The 26,581-nt window shown below is 43.1% G+C and overlaps 1 protein-coding gene across 1 annotated transcript in view; it reads left to right on the forward strand.

Annotated features, from left to right (window-relative positions):
* The first annotated feature begins 7,346 nt into the window (after positions 1–7,346).
* The window catches only part of LOC115457094 (protein ERGIC-53-like), a 70,218-nt gene continuing 50,983 nt past the window's right edge, over positions 7,347–26,581 (forward strand). Inside the window, exons 1-2 of the mRNA XM_030186521.1 lie at positions 7,347–7,402; positions 22,946–23,045. Coding sequence (XP_030042381.1) covers positions 7,353–7,402; positions 22,946–23,045 — 150 coding nt within the window. The 5' untranslated portion in view covers positions 7,347–7,352. The remainder of the gene's footprint in view (positions 7,403–22,945; positions 23,046–26,581) is intronic.

The following is a 26,581-nucleotide window of genomic DNA, read 5'->3' on the forward strand; positions in this document are numbered from 1 at the left end:
GAGAATACCTTCTACAGGTATGTAGCATTCGCTTTCATTCATGATCAGATTGTCCATTTTAGAGGATTGACACTTAGAAGCTTGGTATTCTTCATGCTCCCTCTGATGTTTTGTAGTTTAGATGTAGCTGGTGTGTTATGACCTCATTTCCTGCCTAGGGAGCATTAAAAAAAACAGTGGCTTTAGTGAGCCGTTCATAATTGTTAAAATTGTGGCGCTTCTTTTGCATTTTGGCTTTTCGAACATTTCAAGATCCTGATGAAGACGCCTCAAAACTCTGCAGTGTTGAACTCATTATGGAAACAGCCACAGAAAAGACATAGTTGGCGATTTATTGAAAGACTCTGAGAGACGCTAAAAAAACGGTGAGATAATCTCATGCCTACGGGGTGCGGTGCACACACCCAGCAGCATTGACATAAGTGTGCCTTTATTATTTTCATTTTTGAGCATGTGTTTCCAAAGTGTAAGAGACTACTAAGTACAGTTAGAGAGCTTTATTCACAGGTTAGGAATGTATACCGTTTGATTGCATTATTGTATTATTGTATCATCATACATTTACAAGACAAATTTCTGAGATATACTGTATATCTTTAAGGGAAATTGTTGTTTTAGTGAAAATATGATATGCTGTTCATAAGGAGATGAGAAAATAAAAATTGTTTGCTTATAGAGAGATAAGATAAAATCCTAGTAACATTGGAGAAGAGAATTAATTTCTAAAATACACACATAGGATACATTCTTAGCATCAGTGTATTAAGTGATTACATGAGAGGGACTTTTATCCCCTTAAGTATTGTGAACATTGGAACATATTAGGTTTATTTGAGTATATGAGTAGATAACTTTGGAGTTTAAATTGTTTATTATTTTGGTGTTTATTCTTTATTGGTGGGAGCACTAGCTTGATTGCTCCCAATTCACAAAAAAATTTGGAGAAGCTCAACGATCGAGAAACTTGTCCACCCTTAGGAGCAGATATTACCTTTGTGTGCTGCTCCGTTTGGGTGAGTTAACACTGTGAGAACCTCTCCTTCAGTTAAAAATTTTTCTTTTAGGTCTTCAAATATTTTTTATTTTTTCTTCTTTTTTTGAATTTATTTAGTGGATATTTGATCCATAAGTCTCCAAAGTTAGTCTTCTCATATTTCTCTTTCAATTTGTACCCTGGTTCGCATTTGTACATTGTAACCCCTACTAGAGAGATAATTGGGAATTATATTGAGCAGTCATGTAACTTAAGGTCAGATTCCAATTACAAAAAATTTTATTTTATTGAAAAAGCCTACTGTGACTCCTGATAATGTGGAATGGGCTGTGATTGCCCTATCTGGGCTCTGATGTGCAGGATGGGGACTTAAAGCACTGGGCTACTCCTTTTTCTATTCCTTTCACCTTGCCTCTCTCTCTTAACTATGGGGCCCTTTTACTAAACCGCTTAAGCATCTGTGCATGTCCAACACTCGCCAAAATGGAGTTACCACCTGGCTCTTGTGGTAATTTCATTTTTGGCGCACGTCCGATACTCGCCAGTGAAAACTCATTTTTATTTTCAGATGCACGTATTGGATGCACGCCAAGTGGCATTTGACGCACGTACGTCATTATGGCCCAGTTACAGTAAGGTCACAGACCCAAAATGGACACACGGCAATTTTGATTTTGCCACCTGTCCATTTTTGGCAAAAATGTTTTTAAAAGGCCTTTTTTACAGGCGCACTGAAAAATGGATTGGCATGTGCCCAAAATCCATGCCTACACTACCGCAAGCCATTTTTCAGCGCACCTTAATAAAAGGACCCCTATATCTACTATATTTTGGTAATTGTATCTCTGATTCTTTCTACTCAACAATTGTAATTTGGTTTCTTCTAAGTTGTTATAAACCATTCTGTCATTTTATCATAAATAAATAAAATTACAAATTGCTCTGTTGGCATGGCCAAAAGGAAACTCAAATTTCTGCTTTTGAATATCAACCACAAAGCTTTTACTTTATGAAATTCATTAAGCAGTTCCATGTGATGCTCTTAAATCTTTGGGTATAGCTATATTAGGAAGAAAAAGATACAGTTTTTTCTCAGCTCTGATTGGTGCTGGCTTGCTGATTGGTTCACTCACACACATGGAATGAACCAATCAGATTACACTTCATTCAAGGTAGTGTATGACATGGTCAAAGCATGTTTTCTATCAGGGATGCATCAGAGCTGCAATGTAATTCAGAACTATAATGTTTGATTTATAAAGGATGAGTATTTCTTTCCAGATGTATCAATAGAAATCAAACAAAATAAAACATGGAAAAGAAAATAAGATGATACCTTTTTTATTGGACATAACTTAATACATTTCTTGATTAGCTTTCGAAGGTTGCCCTTCTTCGTCAGATCGGAAATAAGCAAATGTGCTAGCTGACAGTGTATATAAGTGAAAACATTCAAGCATTACTATGACAGTCTGACAGGGTGGGAGGATGGGGGTGGGTAGGAGGTATGCATGGGGACATCAAAGCATATCATTGATATTCTAACAGGATGGGTGTGGATAGGTGAGGAGTGGGGTGATCAACAGAGACATACAGCTTTATGGTTTATAATGGGCTAGGAACCCCAGATCCTTGTTAAGTCCTTTCTATTGGGTGTTAAAATATTCAATCATTCTGACTTCAAAGGTCTTACGTTCTTGTATGGTTTTAAAGTTACCTTTCAGTATTCTCACTGTGAAATCACTGGTACAGTGTCCTGGTTCTGTGAAGTGCTGTCCCACCGGGGTGGGGGCCCTACTGGCTGTATTGTTCATGTGATGTCTATGTAAATTGAATCTTGTCTTAAGCATCTGGCCTGTTTCTCCAATATAGCATCCTTCGTTACATTTTTTACACTGAATGATATATACCACATTGGAAGATGAGCAAGTGAAAGATCCCTTTATGTTGAATATCTTTCCTTTGTGGATGACTGTGGGGTCCTGTGAAATATTTTGTCATAGTTTGCAACTGGATAAATTACAGGGATGTGTGCCCTTCTGTTCCTTTTCAGTCTGTGACGGAAGTTTACTTCTGATTAGCTTATGTTTTAAGTTGGGTGGCTGTCGGAAGGCCAGTACTGGTGGGGATGGGAATATCTCTTTCAGTAATTCATCCTCCTGGAGTATAGGTTGTAGATCTCTTATGATTTTCCTCAGTTTTTCCAGCTCTGGATTGTATGTCACTACAAGGGGGATTCTGTCTGTGGATTTTTTCTCCTTGTACTGTAGCAGATTCTCCCTGGGTGTTTTGAGGGAGGAGGCAATATTCTTGGAGATTATTTTGGGGTTGTAGCCTTTCTGTTTGAAGGATGCAGTCAGGCTTTTAAGGTGTCTGTCTCTGTCCCCTGGGTCAGAGCAGATACGGTGGTATCTTTCCAGATGTATAACTTGCCTTTCTACAACAATGGTCGAGGTGGGGTAAAACAACCAAAACACATAAAGTTGAAACCAGATGCAATTTTATGATTGTAGTCATACTTAAGTACACTGTATGCAGAGCATACAGCTTTTATTAGATAGTGCCTGACATTCTTTTTCCTTGTGGCCTGTGTAGTCAGTGTCAATTTAGAAGACAAGTTGAATGCCTATTGGGATTTTTTTTTTAACTATAATTAGCTTTGATGGCCCTCAGAAGCACTTATGAGTGTATCACAGTAGTGGTGCCTGGAAATGCAGTTTAATTGAATGCAGTCGGAGGATGTGCTCTGGAGCAGTTCAGGCCTGTTGACCATAGCTGCTTGCATGAGGGCAGGAAATCACATTACTTAATAAGTGCAGTGTCAAGGAGCCAAGTCACAGCTGGAACACATGTATATAAATTAACCATGTGCACTGAAAGGAAGGAACTTCATCATAAACACAGCAAATAATTTTATCTGACACCCTTGCTGAACCTTTTTTAACAAACTTTTAATGAAAGATGATTAATAGTGGCTGCTATTTTATCTATCAATCTAACATCCTGTGTCCATTAGTGGCTATTTCAATTTACCAAGAATAGATCCATTCCTTGTTGCTCCCTGCCAGGGATAAGCCATAGTAAGATTACCTGGATATTAATTGAACTCCCATAAGAACATAAGCATAGTCAGATCGATGGGATGACTTCCCTATGAGGAAAGGTTAAAGAAGCTAAGGCTCTTCAGCTTCGAGAAAAGACAGCTGAGGGGAGATATGATAGAGGTCTATAAAATAATGAATAGAGTGGAATGTGTAGACATGACTCGCTTGTTTACTCTTTCCAAAAATATTAGGACTAGGGGGCATGCAATAAAGCTACAAAGTAGTAAATTTAAAATGAATCTGAGAAAATATTTCTTCACTTGATGTATAATTAAACTCTGGAATTCATTGCCAGAAAATGTAGTAAAAGCAGTTAGCTTAGCGGGGTTTTAAAAAGGTTTGGATAGCTTCCTAAAAGAAATGTCCATAAGCCATTATTAAAATGGGGAAAATCTGCTGCTTATTTCTAGGATAAGCAGCATAAAATGTATTGTACTATTTTGGGATCTTGCCCAGGTACTTGTAATCTGGATTGGCCACTGTTGGAACCAGAATTCTGGGCTTGATGGACCTTTGGTCTGCCCCAGTATGGCAATACTTATGTACTTATGAAGGTCCATTTAGCCCAGTATCTTGTTTCCAACAGTGGCCAATCCAGGTCACAAGTACCTGACAGAATCCCAAATAGCAGCAAGATTCCATGCTACCGATCCCAGGGACAACACACAATGGCTTTCCCCATATCTATCTAATTAGAAGATTATGAACATGTCACCCAGGAACTAGTTTAAACCTTTTTTAAACCCAGTTATGCTAACAGCCTTGACCACATCCTCCAGCAAAAAAAATTCCAAAGCTTAACTATGCATTGATTGAAAAAAACACTTTCTTCCATTTGTTTTAAATGTGCTACCTGTTATTCTCACTCCACATAGCAGACTGAAAACAAATTTGAACCACCTCATCTTTATTTCAAATCCTGAGCCAGTCTCAGCCTGCCATGTAACAATCAAAAGTGCCATGAATCTGGGACACCAAAATCCAAAAGAGCGCAGTCCATGATGGAGGGTGAGATACTATTGTGTGCTATGTAGGACAGAGACTGTGAATTAATCATATCTGGAGATCTCAGGGTAGTAAATATAGTCTGAAAAGGTGGTAGCCAGATCCAGAGGAATTTCTTGTATAAGAGACTAGTAAAAAAAGGTCCGTTTCTGTGAGAAATGAAACGGGCACTAGCAAGGTTTTCTTCGGAGTGTGTATGTTTGAGAGAGTGTGTGTGAGAGTGAGTGTGTGTGAGAGAGAGAGTGAATGTGTGAGAGTTTGTGGGTGACAGAGAGAGAGTGACTCTGGGTGCGAGTGTGTGTGTGAGAGAGAGTGTCCTGTGGTCTCAGGATCCCCTCCCCCCTCTGTGGTCTGAGGAGCGCCTCCTCCTCTCTGTAGCAGAAGGTGGATTTTGAGTGTGGCTTAGTTATTGTTTTGTTGGGGAGTGTGTGAGTTGTATGAGCAATCAGTGCTGCCATTTTGGTGTTGGGGGTTTGTCTGGAGGAGGGTACCGTTATTGCACATAATTGTATGTGTTTGTGTTGTTTGTGGAGGGGTTGGGGGGTCAGAGGGTGTGTGTGGGTGATTGAGGTATATAGGTGTGTGTGTGTGAGAGAGAGAGATGCTGTCTGTGTATGTGTGAATGAGATAGATGCTTTGGGCGGGAGGGAGGGAGTGGAGCTGGGTAACTTGTATTGTCTTCCACAATACCTACATGAATTAGGGGTGTTAAGGCAACTCTGCAATGCCACATAACCTTCTAAAGTTTAAGCTGAGTAAAAATGCAGCCACCTTTCATTTTAACCCAGCAAGCTTTACATCCCGACACCTGCAGTGTTAAGAAAGCACAAAGCCAGAGGCATTTTGAAATGACGGATGTTATGCTAGCACTGTTGAGCATCCTCCCCAAACCCGTTTACAGCATGATAGGTGCGCGCGTGGGGATTGTGCCATGAACTGTGAATCGGGTTGGAAGCGCACTGCGCCCCGTTGCCAGGGCAAGAGAACCGTCGGGCAAAGTGAACAGCGTGGTGCGTGCTCGCCTTCAAATGCAAACTGCCTTCCTTAAAGGGCGCGGGGTTGAGAAAGTAAGGGGGTAGAGGCAAAGGAAAGGGAGTTCAAGCTGGCGTCATTCTCCTGGTGTATGGGGAGAGGTAGAAGCAGGTGAGTTCATCTTGTTTTTTTAATGTGCTGTGCCATATTGGCTATAGGTTCCAATTAGCTCATTGTTGGTTTCTACTTTTACTGCTTACGCCAGGGTTTGGCGTACCTTTGCAGCGTGGCGAAGCAGGCTCATTTTCTTCATTCACTGCTCCAATTTCTTCAGTGTTGGCATTCCTGCAAGAAGGTCTGGAGAAAGGCCTGTCGCTCAGTTCCCTTTAAGTCCAGGTAGCGGCCCTGGCTTGCTTCAGGGACCGCCTGAAGGGTGCTTCCCTGGCTTCGTAGCCAGATGTGGTGCGTTTTCTCAAGGGAGTTAAGCACCTGCGCCCTCCTCTGCACTCAATGGTGCCTGCGTGGAATTTTAACCTGGTGCTCAGAGCATTACAGAAGCCGCCTTTTGAACCCTTGTTGAGGGCATCTCTGAAAGACCTGACGTTGAAAGCAGTCTTTTTGGTGGCTATCCTTCAGCCAGAAGAGTTTCCGAGCTCCAGGCACTCTCATGTCGAGAGTCTTTTCTGCAGTTCACTGAGGCAGGAGTGACTATTCGCACAGTGCCTTCCTTCCTGCCCAAGATTGTTTCTCGCTTCCATGTGAATCAGCAGCTCTGTCTCCCTTCCTTTCGTAGGGAGGACTACCCAGAGGAGTACTCTGCTCTTAAATATCTGGATGTGAGACGAGTCATCATCAGATACTTGGAAGTGACCAATGATTTCCGGAAATCTGATCATCTGTTTGTCCTGTTGGCAGGTCCTCGTAAGGGTCTGCAGGCTGCTAAGCCTCCAGTGGCAAGATGGGTCAAGGAAGTCATTGCCGCGACTTATGTGGCCGCGGGGAAGGTGCCGCCTATCCAGCTGAAGGCTCACTCCACTAGAGCTCAGGCGGCCTCGATGGCAGAGGCCGGGTCCGTCTCCTTGGAAGAGATATGCAAGGCGGCAACTTGGGCATCGGCCCATACATTCTCCAAGCATTACCGCTTGACTGTGGCGGCACGGGCGGAGGCCCGGTGTGGAGCTTCAGTGTTGAGTTCAGGGATTTCTATGTCCCGCCCTGGGTGAGTACTGCTTCGGTACATCCCACCAGTCTATGGATTGATCCAGAAAAACAACCCAATGATCTTGGTAGTTGGAAATAATGGCAAACTCATCTATGACCACTCTAAGTAAGTTGCACATGGAAGGACATGTGAGCTTCCCTCCACAGCACATGGGTACATTTGGCCCACGCACAAATGACACCCTCTGAACTGGTTTGTTTTTTGCAGATTTATTTTTTGCCCTGGTGTATTTTACTTCTTGCTCCTTTTGGCTTCCAGGTGAGTTGAAACTGGCCTCTTATGGGTTAAGGCACCAGGAGCATTCTTTTATACATCAGCAGTTTGCCCCCTTTTGTTAAATCCACTCCCAACTCAATCCATCTTAGTGACGTCCTTTGGCACCTACAAACCATGGCTCTTTTAGGAGTCTGGCTAATATGAACCCTCACTTTGACCCTACATGTTGCCACTGAGCAATGGATGACTCCTTTCCACCTGTCCCAAAGGGCTGTGAACTTTACTCTCCTGTCCCAAAGGGGTGAACTTTACATCCTCACCATCCCCAACCCTGCTCAGCCTGAGAACTGAACTCAGGTTCTCTATACTGCAAGGCAGAGCACTTGTTTCAGAGTCATCCATCAGCCCCATCCACCGCACTTTTGTCCATAAGATGCATACATTTACTGAACATGAGTGTTCATCATTTTTTGAGTTTATATCCATGGTACACTGGAGATAAAAAAAAAAAAAGTTTGCTTTATATTAGGATTGGGAACCTCATCCTCAAATAGAATACAAACCGTAAACCTCAGTGTCCAGGAGGCCATGGATCTTCCTGATTGGCTGTAGCAGTGAGCAATATTGGCCTGGAATGTTCTTGCCAATAATCTAGAACTATACTGTATTTATTTATAATAACATATTTTGCAATAGCATCGTCGTTTCATATTAACCATCGACTAGCATTTTTGAGCCTCTCTGCTCACAGACCAGGCCATGTCCACTTTATTAGTTAACACCGAAAGGAGAAGACGGAAGCTGATATTAAGAGCATCTCGAGGCTCAATCACATGCTTTGAAACACTCCCCATACATTTACTGTTCTTCAGGTAAGCAAGAGAGATATGGATAAGAACATAAGCGTTGCCATACTGGGACAACTGAAGGTCCATTAAGCCTAGTACCCTGTTTCCAACAGTTGACAATCCAGGTCACAAGTACCTGGCAAGATCCCAGAACAGTAAAACAGATTTTATGCTGCTTATTCTAGAAATAAGCAGTGGTTATTCACAAGTCCATCTTAATAATGGTTTATGGACTTTTCTTTTAGGAAATTATCCAAAACCTTTTTTAAACCTTGCTAAGCGAACTGCTTTTACCACATTCTCTGGCAACGAATTCCCAGAGTTTAATTACATGCGGAGTGAAGAAATATTTTCTCCGGTTTGTTTTAAATTTACTACTTACTAGCTTCATTGCGTGCCTCCTAGTCCTAGTATTTTTGAAAAGAGTTACACTTCACTCAGTATTTTATAAACCTCTATCATATCTCCCCTCAATCATCTCTTGTCCAATCTGAAGAGCCCTATCTGCTTTAGCCCTTCCTCATAGGGGTCATCCCATCCCCTTTATCATTTTCATCACCCTTTTCTGTACCTTTTCTAATTCCATTATACCTTTTTTGAGATGCAGTGACCAGAATTGCACACAGTATTCAAGGTGCAGACACACCATGAAGCGATACAAAGGCATTATAACATTTTAATTTTTGTTTTCCATTCCTTTCCTAATAATTCCTTCCTTAATCGCAGAGGGTTCCAATGTATCATTAATGATGCCACCTAGATCCTTTTACTGGGCGGTGACTCCTAATGTGGAACTTTGCATTACAAAGCTATAGTTCGGGTTCCTCTTTCCCACATGCATCACTTCGCACTTGCTCACATTAAAAATCATCTGCCATTTGGATGACCAGTCTCCCAGTCTTGTAAACCTGGGAAGCAATTTTTCTTCCCTCTCCTCCCTTGTGCCCTGAATGTCTGCACAGCCTTCAGCATGGCCCTGACTGATATGCAGGATGCCTACTTCTGTAGAATGGCAATTCTTCTCAGATCCATAAACATATGATTAAATCTGAATTCAAATCTGATTGCTGATTCTCCAGCTAAAAAGCCAGAACTATCATACAAGGGATTTCTTAACTGCCTCCAGTGCAACCACTCTTGAAGCAGGCTGCCTCTCCCTTTCCAATAAGCAAGACTGAGAGCGAAGCCACTGCTGCAGGCTGGTATCAGAAAGGAAATAGGAAATCATTGACCAAACCTAGTCCTGGATGATGTTTGTGAACCAGGTTAACAGCTGCTTAAGTGATACTATCCTTGTTACCTGCCCCGCTCATTGTTTTTTCAGATGTACCTCTTGGTAGATATTGCCCACACTGGTACAGTTTCCAAGTGTTTTTTTATAAATCAGTCGGAACAGGACAATATTCAATATATGCCTTACTTCGTCCAGCCCCCATGATGACAGCTGAATCGCTGCCTGATATCTTAAAAGTGTATCTGACTGCTTCCAGCATCCGACTGTGTGATCAGTTCCAACTGAGTTGGCAGATTGCTTCCCCAGCTGTACATCTCTCCGCTAAACATCCTGCCTCATTACTAGTGCCAGTTGAACTTCCTGCCCTGCACTGGTGACTCTTCCCACTCATTGGCTGAAAATTGGGAGCTCCAGATTGGTGGCTGTTCTCATTAAGGAGTGAAAATCTAACACACATAGATCATCCGTTAGTATAGACCACACTGCAATAAGTACATTTATTTGTTTCCATATTCATTTTTTTTCACATCTAGCTGAATCACTAGAGTTGAGAGTATGGGATGGGGAGAAATATATTCCTGACACTACTCTGAAAACAGCACCTACTAAATCATTCATTTTTGCTTTTTTGTACATGAAAACAAAGGACCTTTCTCATCTGCCCAGACCATACTTGATCTGACTTCACCTTCACTTCCTCATGAGTGGTTATTTTTTTTGGGGGGGGGGGGGGGGAGGAGTGGTACACCCTAGTATTTACCAAGTTCTTTCATTGTGCTCTGCCCCAGCTCTTTGTTACTCTGTTGTTGAGTATTGTATGCCAGTCTGGACTTCATCTTGCCATGCCAACTCAATGTAAAACTGCATAACTTAATGTGACACATCGTTACTTTTCGTCAGACCCCCGTTACGATAGCTTCCTGTTCTATGCAGCATTGAACTTCCTATTCTGTGTCAAAGAACTGTGATGGAGAGACTTATTCAGAAGATATATAATCATCTTGACTGGGCTTGTTCCATGACATCTTATAGCCACTGGCATGCCATCTTACATCATGGCATCCACTATGGAGAAACACGGAATGCTTTGATATGGCAGTTGAGTGGAGAAAGGAATGGAAGTTGGCACCTCTGGCCAACTCAACCCTTGTGGATGACCCTATTATTCATCAGGTAGAATTTAATATCCACAATCATCAATGGACCCTCCTGAACCACTTTCACACTGAAAAGGGTCATTGCAGAGCCTGCCTTTAGAGACGGGGAATGGTGACCCGGCCAGAGGTGTTTTGACAATACTTTGTAGAGCCAATGAGCTTTCCATTGGCTGGCTGAATACAGACAGCACTGTTTGCACATGATAATAATAGCTGTGTCCAAGAAGGGTTAGTTTATGATGCGTTTTGCACTCCCAATCATTTTGAAAAGTTGGTTCCTATGGATAGGGAAGAGGTGTAGACTGAGCAATGTAAGGGAGGAGTGTTATTTTTTACAGGAGGAATCTTTATAGTTGTGTGAGGAAAGGCAGAGCTATAATAACTCCAGTGTCTTCAGGGGTTAGGGCCATGATTTTTGCACAACCACAGTCAGGTTGCTACTTCACTCCAGCTCAGAGAAATGGGCTGATACAGGCCTGATCTAGACCTGTTATGCTAATTCTCCCATTTATTTGCACAGGAAAACCAGAACTGCAGATCCATAGATAATACCCAGTGTACCTGAATGTAACCTACCTTGAGCTACTCCTGAAAAAGATATGAGCAAAATCTAAATAAAATAGAAGCAATCTGGTGGCAATCCTTATTTATCTGCATGAGAGATTTATTGATCTTATTTTGTCTATATTTATTGTTATGGATTTGCATGCATTTTAAATTAAACAAGTCATTTGGATCAGTGGAATATAAGTATTTTAAATAAAATAACTAAGGCACACATCTAAGGGGTTTTCAGTAGTAGTCTCATTGCAGATAAAGCAATTTCTAGAGCATAGATTGGCAAATGCTTTGGGCTAAATGTCCCAAAAAGGACCACATCAAGGCAAGGGAGTCATTACCATTAATCAGTCACCCAGAGGGGGTCTCCCAATGAGAACTGTGTGTACCCACACTCAAACTCACTCCTTCCCAACATGCAAGATTAGTACAGCTGGTTTTACAAGTGTTCATATTACCAGTATTTGAGAAGGAGTAGCCAAGAGGGCTTCACATTTTGCACCGCCAGTTTTAAAAACAACTTCTTCCCTCTTCATTGACCACTTTCAGCTCCTCCTTGGCTTACCTGTGATGGCAATCATGCATTTGCTCAGTTGCCAATTCTGAGGAATTCAGACATCATGGGTAAGGTAAGGGAGAAGGTCTATGTGGGGTGAGAAAAACAAACTTCCAAACTAGGTCCTCTCAATAAACTAATACACAGCACAAATTTCAATACAAAAGGAGGAAAAGACCTCAGGGTACAGTCACTGAACTAATACCCTGAGTATCTGAATGTAACTCACCTGGAGCTACTACTGAAAAAAGTGTGAGGAAAATCCAAATAATTATTGTAAGTTTGTATTTCTTAAAATATCCATTTTGTAGAAATATTTTTATAAATATTAACTTAAGATTTGTTTCTGTGCTGGTTAATGTGCCATTGTGTACTCTATTGGGGGAGGGGGGAGAATTCTGTATAGGTCATTCAAAGTTAGATGCTCAGTTTTGCAAAGTACTTGGTTGTTTCCTCACAGTCCTGTAACCTTGTCCCTGACAGGTTCCACACTTCAGTATACATGCTTTCCTTCTTGACTCAGGCTTCCTGCACCTTGTCCCTGACACAGGTTCCACAGGATGAATATACAGTCACATATACAATCACTTCTCACTCTAATGTTCAAGGACACTTCTACCTCCTTGAAGCTTGACCAACTGACAATTGCATGATTCTGGGAATCCTCTGCACTCAGGTTCCCGCTCACTCACTCACTAGCTCTCTCAGAAACCTCTGTATCGGGGGCCTCCCTCAACTGTTCTGCCTCAGGGCTTTTAGCTCCTGCCTGATCTGGGCCCCACCTCTCTGACTCAGCATTTTCCTCAGCTTCTGACTCGGCAGATTAGCACCACCTGCTGCAAGGTGGCTGAACTGTATCAGCCTCGGCAGACTAACGCCACACTGCAAAGGGGCTGAACTACACCTGTGAGGGAGTGTTTCCTGCCCCTACGTCACTCACTCCCTCACATGTCCTTCATAGAATTCACAAAATATTTAGAGATACATTTTGGGTGCATAAAGTGGACTAATTATTAGCGATTGTTTTTTGCTTAATATAGAATTTGTCCTGAAGCAGCCCTGGTGGGTGAAACAGTAGCCATTGTTGGCATATAGGACTAGATTCTATAAACGTTGCCTAAAAAAATCGGCGCCAAAAATTTACGCTTAACGCTAATCTATAAACCACGTTACTGTTAGGCATGGTTAATAGAATAGCACTTAGCGCTGGGAATTATGACTACATTTAGGCATGACGATTTACACCAATGAAAACCTGGTATAAATCCCCACATGTAAATTAGGTGCGGATCCCCCTAATTCTTAACAAAGCATATACATTTTAGGAATGTACCAAACCACCCTTGCTCCACCCATAGCCTTACCTCCTTTTTGACCCACACACTAGAATTTACATGCACCTCTTTATAGAATATGCATAAAAAGAAGCGTGTGTAAATTCTAATTATTGCCAACTAGTGCTGATAATTGCTTGTTAATTGCCCAATTATCAGAGCTGATTGACTCACTATTCATTTAAGTTTTGTGTGCAACTTGGACACATGTACAAATTTGCGCACGCAACTCAAAGCACCATATATAGAATCCGGAAGCTAGACTGCACAAAGGTACAGTAACCAGCACAGAAACATATCTAAGTTAAGTTAATATTTATAGAACTATTTTTGCAAAAATGGATTAAATGGAGGTTTTTATGACAGTCTTAAGAAATCCAAACTTACAATATTTCAATGACTGTACACTGAGGTCTTTTCCTCCTTTAATATTTGAATTTGTGCTGTGTATTAGTTTACAGTTTGGAAGTTTGTGTTGTGAAATTGGTGGTTCCCACTTTCTCTGTTGAATTGCTGTATAGGGTGAGAGAAAGTCCACAGATAGCGAGGGTTTGGTTTTTGTTTGTGCTATTGGAAAGTAGTACACATCAAACAAAAACAAAACATGCTTTTATGTTTCAACATTTTTTATTGATGACATCTCAAAAACATAAATACTTTACATCTTTTGATATACAAACTCAGTATTAAAACAAGGAACAGTGAAAACTATTTGCTTCATTTAGTCATCAAACAAAACATGCTTTTAAATGAAATGAAACCCCTATGCCATCAAAATGAAATGGGAAAAAAACATATCAATCAGGACAGGAATAGCGGGCGAGGGGGAAGACAGGAGAAGGTAAAGAGATAATAGAAAGAAGAGAGGTCAACAGACAAGAAAAGGAAAATGAGGAAGGAACAAAAATTCAAGGTGAGAAGGAGAAGGTTATTCAGCATTTCCTGGTATCTGTGAAAGTGATGGAAAATGCTGTGACGTTGTTGCTTATTCGCTATCATAAGAGCCATCATTTCAAAATGATGATGCCAAACATAAATTACCCCTCCCTGATCAAAACGAAGGAGTTTGCTCAATACTGGCAGTGGTCATCACCCAATGACATGACATCCACAGCTTCTATGATAGTTAAGAACAAGGTCAACTGAAGAAATCAGGGCTAAGTGAAACAGATCTGCAGTGCTTTGAAACAACTTACCCCATTGGTGGCATCTATCTGCAACAAAAAGCACTGACACGTGTCTGGCAGTTTCTGAACACTACTATGTATGTCCTATAAATGTTACACGAACTCCCCTCCCACAACCTTGCTCTTCTCAGAGTCAGTTAACTCCATGGCCTGCAGGGTGTGCTGAGGAGCTGGGGAAAGCGTTGGTGCTACCACTGGTGAGTGCTGGACATGCCAACTTTAATTAGATGCCAAAGGGATCCTTGGAAGAAAATAATGTATTACTTGTACTACTACTACTACTTATCATTTCTATAGCGCTACTAGACGTACACAGCGCTGTACACTTGAACATGAAGAGACAGTCCCTGTTTGACAGAGCTTACAATTTAATCAGGACAGACAAATAAGAGATAAGGGAATTTGAGAATCACTGTTTCATAGATACCAAGGCTGAGTAAGAACAGGATGATGGGAAGAAGGGAATGCTGCTGAGAGTACAAGCCTTCTGTGCTTTCTACCACTGGGTGTCTCTCATGGTCTGTAATGGAGAAGCAGCAGTGCCCTTAAAGCTCAGAATTACTTCCTGAAATGATAACATAGAGAAAAGTGGCAGAATCAGCACAGCTGGCTTTCTGTGTGTGCTAACATGCATCTGCTCCACAAATGTATAGACAAATAAGCCTCACTATTTAATTTTTAAATTCATAATAGAATACAAATTGCAACGGATATGGACTACGTTTTTTAAAGTTCTGCTTCTGAGATTTAACGCTTCCCAGATTAGCACAACCCATTTTTCTGTGTGTACGTTATTCTCAAACGTCGCTTCTGCTTGGAGAAACGGACTGAGCTAAATCCCTGAAACACAACTTCTGAAATATGGCCCAAGTCCACATGAGTATGTTGTCCATTTCAGATTAAGAAATGGCACAGTGAGAGCTATTAAAATCTTCCATGTCAAGGCATTGTGGATCAGTAGCATTAATCTTGCTACACTTTGGCATTCTGTCAGAAGCAGGATAGTGGACTAGATGGACCATTGGTCTGACACGGTATGACTATTATTATGTTCTTATATTCTAAAGTCCTACCTAAACTGCTATTCAAACAGGCCCAGAGAGCCTTGAAAAACAAGCAAAATAGGTATTGGAAGCACTCCCCTTATTACAAATGGAACTGATCATTAAGGGGACTCAGCGCTTGGTAATGTGGGATTTTTCTTTAACATAGCACGTTTTATGGCATGTTTATTTTTTTTCAGGTCATGTGCTAATGTTCCCATTAATGCACAGAACCTGCAAAAAGTTAATGCAGGATCACTTACCACCTACTATTTGGGTTGCGCTAAGGAGGGATTCTATAATGGGTGCCGGAAAAGTTTGGGTGCCAGATTTACACTTACTGGCACCTGGTGTGAATTCCGGCACCCAACCATGAAGACCCATTATTCTATAACACTGCACGTAACTTTTTCAAAATCCCCTTGCCCTGCCCATGCCCCTCCCATGGCCATACCCCCTTTTGGGTTGCACACAACACGGGATTTATAGTGTTATAGATTAGCGCACAGCCAGATGCATGCACAAATTATAATTGATGCCAATTAATGTTATTTATTGGTTAGCATCCAAGTATTGATGGTTAACAACTTGCTAGCTAATTAATTTGTACATGCATCTTGGCAGGACATCTAAATCTTGTTCCCATTTATAGATCTGCATTTGGCCCCTCAGCTATATGGTAATCTGTACTGTAGAAAAGCATTAGTGTCCTAGCTGCTGTTGTGAAGGGGTTTTAGGCCTTATTAAGCAATAATGGAGATTTCAAAATGAAATCCTTAGAGTCCTTGAATGTTCCTAGATTGACGGGACCAGAACGAAACACTGGCTGCTCAGACAGAGAGTCATGAGACTGAAGGCAGAGGAAGAGAGACAGGTGACATGCAATAGAGTTTAATAGGACTGGTGGGAGAGAGAGATGAGTGGCCTAGAGTAGGCAGTTGTGGGACCAGAGGAAGCCAGAAAGATCAGTGGCCTGGAGCAGGGAGTTATGGATCTAGAGCAGAGCTGCCAAATTATCCAGTTCCATGACAATCATTTATTAACATTTAGGGCCCTGTTTACTAAGCTGCACTACGGCATTCTGTAGCCCAGAGTTCTTCGTTTTTTTTCATTTTACGGAAGCCATATAGCTATATCTCTCTGGTTAAGCCACCAGCCACAACATAAGAGACTCATTTGACCCCTGATGCAGGCCTTGGTGCCGAAACGCGGCCATGTCGGGTCGATTTAAGACATTCATATTAAAGACTTCCTGATATCTTTTTTGAGCTGTCCTCACTTTTTTGTCCATTGCTTTTGTTGTACGTGAGGATTCTTCTTCCTTTTTGATTTCCTTCTGAAGTTCATCACATGCCAGCTAGTCATTTACTAATGTAATGTTAAAAACTATATACTTATTTTTTTTAAATAACTCTAATTAGCATGTGATTACTTTTAATTGGACAATTTGTTAATATTTCCTACTACCAACTGCTTATTTTTTCTGTAGGATCTGTATTGTGCAGCTGAGATGCCAGTCTGTGTTCTGTAGTCTGTGGCATTGTGCCCAGGATATACATTACTCTCTCCACTCTGGCTAATGTAATACTTATATATCAGAAACCTCAAAACGTTTTTGTCAGGTTTCCACAATAATAAATTTAAAAGACCTCAGCAGTGTCATGTGCTCATAGCTGGTGAGATTTATGCTCCACCCTCGTCATTGGTCAATTCCTTTGCTTCTTTAACTTAAGTTTAAGCTTTAATATAAATTCAAATCTATATTTTTTTTTAGCATAACAGTCATCATAATTTTAGTTTGTCGGCTCGGGGACCACTTCCATGTTTCGCCCACTGGCTGTTTCAAGGAATGCCCCCTTCAAAAAACTAGATATCAATGAAATATCAAAGAAACAGATATTAAAACCAAATTATTTTCTTTGTATATACTGGGCCCAATATTCAGCGCTATTTAATTGGCCAGGAACGGCTTCTGGCTGGTGAAATGGCACTTAGCTAGCTATCCGTGAATATTCAAGCGTTGGCCGGCTAAATTTAGCGGGCAAATCAGATCACATAAATAGCAATCCTATCTTTGCCCACTATTAACAGGCCAGCGCTAAATATTCACGTAGCCAGTTAAGTAATATAAGTAATATTCAAGCTCCTTTAGTTCAACACTGGTTAGAAAAGAATCATTCCATTTCTGACTTAAAATGGAGAATTAATGCTCAGGTTATAGTAGGGTGGGAGGGAAGCCGTTATGAAATAATTCTAAATTATAAAGCACAGAATTGGATTTTTAATTTGAATTCAGTACACCCATGTGGGTTAAAAGCTGAGATAGAATGGATGATGTTGGTTTACATCAGGGGATGCTGTGCTATGATTGGTGAGATAGGTCATGTGATCTGGGTCACTTGACATATAAAAAGAGTGAAGGAAAATGCTGCAGCCGCCATCTTTGATGAATAAGTTATTGAGTCAGAGAGAAGGGACCAGCTTTTATAAGGCTGGTAGAAAAACAGGATATACATAGAGGAAATAATTTGGTTTTAATACCTGTTTCTTTGATATTTCATCGATAATATCTATTTTATGTAGGGGACAATCCTTGAAACAGCCAGTGGGCGAAACATGAGTCATGTCGGAAGTGGTCCCCGAGCAGACTTAAATTAAAATTAAGATGAGTATTATGCTAAAAACATTTAGTAGCTTAGTGGTAGTTCCAGATTGGTGCACGGGAAGCTCGCGGTGGGCTTACTGCAGCTTAGCAAAAGGGCCCCTAAGAGTGCATTAACAATTTTTAAAAAATATTTTTAGAGGGGGCGTGTCATGGGCAGAGATTAATGCGCACAAACCAGACAACACAGTGTTGAAGCCGGAGTACTTAGTGCCTCCTAAACAGGAAGTGGTATGTGCTCGAGCGTTATTTTTGCAGGTCTTGAGCACTCAAAACATTTGTGGATGACCTGCAAATTAAAAAATAATAATAATAAAAAGCTTTAAAAAGTGTCATGTTAAATCTGGGCTTATCACATGAGAAAGTCCCAAATTAGAACACATTAAGCCCAGATTTCAGCTCACTTTAATAAAAGGACCCCTATGGGTTAGATTCTATATATGGTACCAAAACAATTGGCGCCAAAAAACACAATTCTATAAGTTGTACTTAAAGCTTATGTCCGGGAATCGCACCTACATTAGGCATACATCCCCCTTAATCTATAGCAACGTGTGTTAATTTCAGGAAAGCCCCATCACACATATGACCCTCCCATTTCTACATCCTCTTTTTCAGATCATGTGATAATGCCAATTAAATTTAATTAGTGCCAATAATTGCTTGTTAAAAAACCAATTATTGGTGCTAATTAGCTCATTATTCAATTAAATTGCAAGCAGAAAGTGGGCGCACACCAAAATTTCTGTGAGCAATTTTTGGCAACTTTTATAGAGTTAGGGAGTAAGTTTTTACTTGAGGAAATACAGGGTCAAGTGACTTGCCCAAGGCCACGTGGAGTGTCAGTGGGTTCAAACCCTGGTCTCTCTGGTTCACAGCCTGCTTCTGTATGACAGTTCTACACTACAGCATGTTAAACCTGCTCACAAGTTTAGACTAAGTTTAAATGTGCTAAATGATACAGGATGACTGTCCTTGGCTGGGAGTTGTTTTTCACTTGGCAGCTCTGATGCCCAATTAATTGTGTTTTTGTTTGTGTAGAAAAGAGAGGTGAGTAGGAGTCAGATGGTGGTACATGATAGGGGATATGACTGCAAAGTGGGTCAGAGCGTTTGGGAAGACCAGGCTCATTGTGTTCCTATGTAGAGATTTCATACATTGCCACATGGCAGATCTGGCAGCCAGCCACCCACACATATATGCCCACTTAGGAAAGCCTGGATTCAGAAACTCTTCCTGCAGGCTCAGGGAGTTTTTGAAACATTGGCTTCTGCAACTTAAAATCCTGGAGCTCTGACCTGCATTTGAAATGTGTACAGGCCAGGGGCATAGCCAGACCTCGCGGTGGGAGGGGGCCAGAGCCCAAGGTAGGGGGGCACATTTTGCTCTGCCACCCCCCCCCCTGCCCTGGCGCTCCCCACCCACTGCTGCAGGAAATACCTTGGCTGGCGGGGGTCCACCAGCTGAAGTCTTCTCCAGCACTGGTCTCCGACGCTGCCGCATTGCCTGCCCTGCCATCTCTTCCCTCTCACGTCCTGCATGCTCCTTTTAGTGAAACTGAGCATGATCAATTTCACTAAAAGGAGCGTGCAGGACGTGAGGGGGAAGAGAGAGCAGGGCAGGCAACATGGCGGCACCAGAGACCAGCGCTGGACAAGGCTTCAGCTGGAGGGGGTTGGGGACCCCTGCCAGCAAAACCAGGGGCCCAGAGGAAATTTGGGGGCGCCCAGGCCACCGTGGTCCCCATGTAGCTACACCACTGGTACAGGCACTGTATTTTCCTTTGCTATCGGGGGTGCATTGGGCCTGGACTTCATTCTTTGTATGCACCCAACCTTGAGAACTCCATCTCTGCTCCAGGTTGCTCCAGCTCCTAATGACTTGCTTTGAAGGTTGAGTCTTAGTCACTGATCCCTCTAAGATGACGAGAGTCCTCCAACTGCATTGCCGCCAGTAGGGGGTGATGCTTCAATATTGTGTTTTCAATCGCTGGAGACAGGTAGGTTCCCTAGAGTCCTGCAGAGTTTGTCTGTCCCTCACTATTGAAAATGTGGTAGTGAAACAGCACCCTCTGCTGGCAGAACTGTAGGTGGAGCACTCCCACTTAGCTTTGCTTCTGCATTATTTGAGGGATTACCATGGTTTTCTGTATTTGACTTTTCAACGGGTCAATCCAATTTAGGCCAGGTAATTGAGACTTTACTGTACCAGGATATGGTCCCACCTCCTTCCCTTCCCTGTCTAAGCCGCTTCCCCGCCTCTACAGAGGCTCTAATAGAAATGTGTACATCAGCCAGCAGTATCATATCTTATTTGTATTCTCTTTCTAGGTGGTCGTTACATAGACTTCCACACTATTTAAAGAGGAGGTTACTTTTCAAAGGCTGATGTAAAGCACAACAGAAATGGACCTGGAGAAGGACCGCGATGGACTGCAAAAAGTACAAATGAGATTGAAGTGGATAGAGCACCGTTCACGGAAGAGAGTGTGTATGAACAACTTGAAAAGCTAAAGGTGGACAAAGCCATGGGACCGGATGGGATCCACCCTAGGATATTGAGGGAGCTCCGAGAGGTTCTGGCGGGTCCTCTTAAAGATTTGTTTAATAAATCCTTGGAGACGGGAGAGGTTCCGAGGGATTGGAGATCGGCGGATGTGGTCCCTCTTCACAAAAGTGGTGATAGGGAAGAAGCTGGAAACTACAGGCCGGTAAGCCTCACTTCGGTTATTGGAAAAGTAATGGAAGCGATGCTGAAGGAAAGGATAGTGAATTTCCTGGAAGCCAATAAGTTGCAAGATCCGAGACAACATGGATTTACCAAAGGGAAATCGTGCCAAACGAACCTCATTGAGTTCTTTGATTGGGTGACAGGAGAATTGAATCAGGGACGAGCTATGGACGTAATCTACTTAGATTTCAGCAAAGCTTTTGACACGGTTCCCCACAGGAGGCTCTTAAATAAACTGGATGGGCTGAAGATAGGACCCGAAGTGGTGAACTGGATTAGGAACTGGTTGACGGACAGACACCAGAGGGTGGTGGTGAATGGAATTCGCTCGGAGGAGCGAAAGGTAAGTAGTGGAGTGCCTCAAGAATCGGTGCTGGGGCCGATTCTGTTCAATATATTTGTGAGTGACATAGCTGAAGGGTTAGAAGGTAAAGTTTGCCTATTTGCGGATGATACTAAGATCTGTAACAGAGTGGACACCCCGGAGGGAGTGGAAAACATGAAAAAGGACCTACGGAAGCTAGAAGAATGGTCTAAGGTTTGGCAATTAAAATTCAATGCAAAGAAATGCAAAGTGATGCACTTAGGAAGTAGAAATCCACGGGAGACGTATGTGTTAGGCGGGGAAAGTCTGATAGGTACGGGCGGAGAGAGGGATCTTGGGGTGATAGTATCTGAGGATATGAAGGCGACGAAACAGTGTGACAAGGCGGTGGCCGTAGCTAGAAGGTTGTTAGGCTGTATAGAGAGAGGTGTGACCAGCAGAAGAAAGGGGGTGTTGATGCCCCTGTATAAGTCGTTGGTGAGGCCCCACCTGGAGTATTGTGTTCAGTTTTGGAGGCCGTATCTTGTTAAGGATGTAAAAAGAATTGAAGCGGTGCAAAGAAAAGCTACGAGAATGGTATGGGATTTGCATTACAAGACGTATGAGGAGAGACTTGCTGAACTAAACATGTATACTCTGGAGGAAAGGAGAAACAGGGGTGATATGATACAGACGTTCAAATATTTGAAAGGTATTAATCCGCAAACGAACCTTTTCCGGAGATGGGAAGGTGGTAGAACGAGAGGACATGAAATGAGATTGAAGGGGGGCAGACTCAAGAAAAATGTCAGGAAGTATTTTTTCATGGAGAGAGTAGTGGATGCTTGGAATGCCCTCCCGCGGGAGGTGGTGGAAATGAAAACGGTAACGGAATTCAAACATGCGTGGGATAAGCATAAAGGAATCCTGTGCCGAAGGAATGGATCCTCAGGAGCTTAGTCAAGATCGGGAGGCGGGGCTGGTGGTTGGGAGGCGGGGATAGTGCTGGGCAGACTTATACGGTCTGTGCCAGAGCCGGTGGTTGGGAGGTGGGGCTGGTGGTTGGGAGGCGGGGATAGTGCGGGGCAGACTTATACGGTCTGTGCCCTGAAGAGCACAGGTACAAATCAAAGTAGGGTATACACAAAAAGCAGCAAATATGAGTTATCTTGTTGGGCAGACTGGATGGACCGTGCAGGTCTTTTTCTGCTGTCATCTACTATGTTACTATGTAGAGGGAACAGCGGTCTTAGCTACATACACACTCATATTGAGCAGAGATGTGCACTTCTACACACGTGCACACTTATTAGGGACATGTTATGTGCATATGTTAGAGAGACAAATAGGGGCCCTTTTACTAAACTGCGTAGGTGCCTATGCGCGTCCTACGCGCATCAATTTTGAACTACCATGTGGCCCGGGTGGTAATGTCAATTTTTACGCGCGTCCACTAAGCGCGCCGGAAAATTTCCAGCCCGCGGCACTAACAGGGCTGTAATTGGCATTGTATGCGCGTAGACCGTTACCACCCGGTTAACCCGTGAGACCTTACCACTAGGTCAATGGGTGGCGGTAAGGTCTCAGGCCCAAAATGGACGCATGCCAATTTTTATTTTGCTGCACGTCTATTTTCAGCCAAAAAAAGGCCTTTTTTGGAGGTGCACTGAAAAATGGACCTGTGCGAGTCCAATACATGCGTTTACACCAGCACAGGTCATTTCTTGGTGCACCTTAGTAAAAGGACCCCACAAACACATTAAGTAACTAAATGACAGCCTGCTGCTATTTAACTTATTATTCCTCTTGTCTCCTGCAGCGATGGAGCTTCTCAAACATTGGGATCCTGCATCCGCAATTTCCGGAACACCCCCCACCCCTTCAGAGCCAGGATCACTTATTATAAAAGAACCCTCAAAGTAAGAAGATTTCGAATGGTTTAGAATGAAAAATCTGACTGGGTGAAAGCACTGAGATTCCATTACACTTGGAAGCTGATGTTTTGATCAGCCTGCCTGTCTTTCATGTGCAGAGAGAGGGAGGTTAAAAGAAATTCTAGTCTTCCTACAGGTACAAGTGTAGCAGAAGCTCTTAGCACTGTTCCAGGGCTAGGCCAATCATTAGGCAAGACTATTAAGTTGCCTAGGGCACAGTGGCGTTCCTTGGTCAGCTGCCACCTGGGGCAGTTCGCTGCTGTGCACCCCCAGGTACAGCATCGTCCATCCCCCCCCTGGGTGCAGCACGGCACCCCCCCCCCCCCCCGGAAGCAGCATCCCCCCTGGTGCATCACTGTCCCCGCCCCCATGTTGCATCACCTCCACCCCCTTAGGTGCATTCTTCTTACCTGTTGGGGTGCTGGGAGCAGCTGCATGGCTGTCGGCTCCGCCAGTTCCCTGCTCCCTCTGCCCTGGAACAGGAAGTAACAGCAGAGGGAGCAGGGAATTTGTGGAGCCAACAGCCACACAGCTGCTCCATGCACCCCTCCTGCAGCGTGCATCCGGGTGGACCGCCCCACGCTCGGTACGCCACTGCTAGGGCAGCAGCTTCAGGGGGAGGGAGTGCAACAAAGAACAGTTGCATTCAAAGCAAAATAATAGAGTGTAACAGTCACACAAACTCAACCTAAATATGTCTTCACTCAATGTGTAATTAAACTCTTGAATTCTTTGCCAGAGAATATAGTAAAAGCAGTTAGTGTAGCAGGGTTTAAAAAAGGTTTGGCTATCTTCCTAAAAGAAAAGTCTATAAGCTGTTATTGAGATGGACTTGGGGAAAATCCACTGCTTATTTCTAGGATAAATTTTCATGAAGGCTGGGCACTTTTCAAATAGCCGTTTTTTCCATTTATTTAAAAGCATGATGTTATATTAGGGGCCTGAGGGGGAGTAGGGCTGAAGGATTGCCTAGGGTGCCCAATATTTTGCATTTACCCTGCACCCTTCATAAAGCAAAGATTGTGAACTACAAACAAACCTATAAACTAGGGATGTGCACAGGCCAAAGAATATTGTTCATTTTCAGAATTTTTGGAAATTTGCTCTATTTTCAGCTGTGTTTTGGTTCATTTCACACATTTGGTTGAACCATCATTTTTTAATGCACATTAGAACTGCAGATCTACCAAGTATCCCACATTCAAGGCTCCCGCTTTCGTGGGTTATCTCCCACATTCCCGCTGAGGAGTAAAGATCTCTCGCTTATCAGCCTCCCAACTCTATGCTGGAGAGGCTGAGTACAGACTCACAATCAGCTGCCCTCTGATTCTCCTCACTGCACACTGCACACCCCACCAGCAGCAAGAGATAATGGCTAGGCCAGCGTCCTTCTTTTTCTCTTTTCCTTTCCCCACACTCTTCTCCTGAGTCCAGCACTTCTCTCCCTTGACCCTCCCCGGCAAGTCCTGTCTATCGATCATTCCCCCAGGTCCTCCCTCCTGGCTTGACCACTTGCAATGGCTGTGATTATAGCAGATTACCTCTGCCAGTGTCAGAGCTTTCCTTATGCGGTGCCCTGCCTTCTATGACGCAACTTCCTGTTTCAATGCAGGCGGAAAACCTTACAGGGAAAACCACGATGTTGGCAAAAGGCAGTCTATCGTAATCTCAGCCGCTGCCAGTGATCAAACCAGGTGGGAGGACCCAGAGGAGTGACAGATAGATTGGACTCGCGGAGGAGGTTTGGAGGAGACAAGCACTGGACTTGGGGGGGGGGGGGGGAGAGGTGCTGGATTCATTTGTGTGGTTAGGGAGAGGGAGAGATGCTGGTATTGTGGAGGGGTAAGTGAGTGGGAGGGAGAGATATGCTGGATATGGGGTAAGGGGGTAGGGAGATGGAGATGGGGGGGGGGGGCTAGAGAGATGGGTATGTGCTGGCCCTAGAGGGGGGCTAGGCAGATGGAGATGTGCTGGAAATGGAGGGGATGAGGGAGATGGAGATATGCTAGACCTGCTAGGAAGGCGGGGACAAGAGGAGAGAGAGAGATTGGAGGAGGGAAAGAGATGTTAGATCTTGGGAGGAGGGACAGGAGGGAAGAGACAGAGACCTGATTTGATTGGGGGGGGGGGGGGGAGAAATAGAGGAGAAGAGACACAGGACCCATGGAGGGAAAGAGAGAGATATGCTGGACTGTGGGTGGAGGGGGGACAGGAGACAGAGAAGGGGAGAAATGCCAGTCCCAGGATGGTTGATGCAGGAGGAAGGGAAAAAGAAAAGGCACAGACAGGGCACGGAGAAGAGAGGCTGGGCATGGGACAGAATACAGCTGCTAGATTAATATTTGGAGCAGGTAGGTTTGATAGTGTAACACTTATTCTTAATGAACTACATTGGCTACCAATGTGTGAACACATCAGATTTAAGATGTTATATTTAGTTTTTATATCGCTTTTTAGATTAAATGCAGAAGGATTGGTGGATTTATTGGTTATCCCCTCTTCTAAGAAAAATCTCTGCTTTCACCGTACTCTTACAATAGGTTTTCCTACAATTAAAAATGTCAGGTTAAAATCAATTCTTGAGAATTCTGTCCCTGTTCAGGGGGCATGTGATTAGAATGTTTTGTCTGTCAATTTGAAATTTCTACCTTCATATTTAGCTTTTAGGAAGACACTAAAGACTTATTTATATGAATTTTAGTTTATGAGTTTATTTTAGTAAGCTATACTGTTTTATGATTTTTGTCATTCTAACATAGAGATTTCTTGATTTGTGAACTGCTATGAATCCTTTTATTTTGGAATAACACAGTCAATGCTCAAGACTCAGATAAAATAGAACAATGATGGAAATGGGGTTACATTTCTTTGAAGGGGTGAACAAACATGTGGTTAAAAGTGAGCTGGTCGATATTGTGTATCTGGATTTTCAAAAGGCATTTGACAAAGTACCTCATGAAACACTTCAGAGTCATGGGATAGGAGGTAACATAGTAACATAGTAGATGACGGCAGAAAAAGACCTGCACGGTCCATCCAGTCTGCCCAAGAAGATAAATTCATATGTGCTACTTTTTTTATTTGTACTGTCCTCTTCAGTGCACAGACCATATAAGTCTGGCCAGCCCTATCCCCGCCTCCCAACCACCAGCTCTGGCACAGACCGTATAAGTCTGCCCAGCACTATCCCTGCCACCCACCACCGGCTCTGGCACAGACCGTATAAGTCTGCCCAGCACTATCCCCGCCTCCCAACCACCAGCTCTGGCACAGACCGTATAAGTCTGCCCAGCACTATCCCTGCCACCCACCACTGGCTCTGGCACAGACCGTATAAGTCTGCCCAGCACTAGTCCCCCCTCCCAACCACCAGCCCCAGCACAGACCGTATATGTCTGCCCACACTAGCTCCGCCTCCCAACCACCAGCTCTGCCACCCATTCTAGGCTAAGCTCCTGAGGATCCCTTTCTTCTGCAAAGGATTCCTTTATGTTTATCCCACGCATGTTTGAATTCCGTTA

This window comes from Microcaecilia unicolor, chromosome 1 (assembly GCF_901765095.1).
Source record: "Microcaecilia unicolor chromosome 1, aMicUni1.1, whole genome shotgun sequence".
NCBI lineage: Eukaryota > Metazoa > Chordata > Amphibia > Gymnophiona > Siphonopidae > Microcaecilia > Microcaecilia unicolor.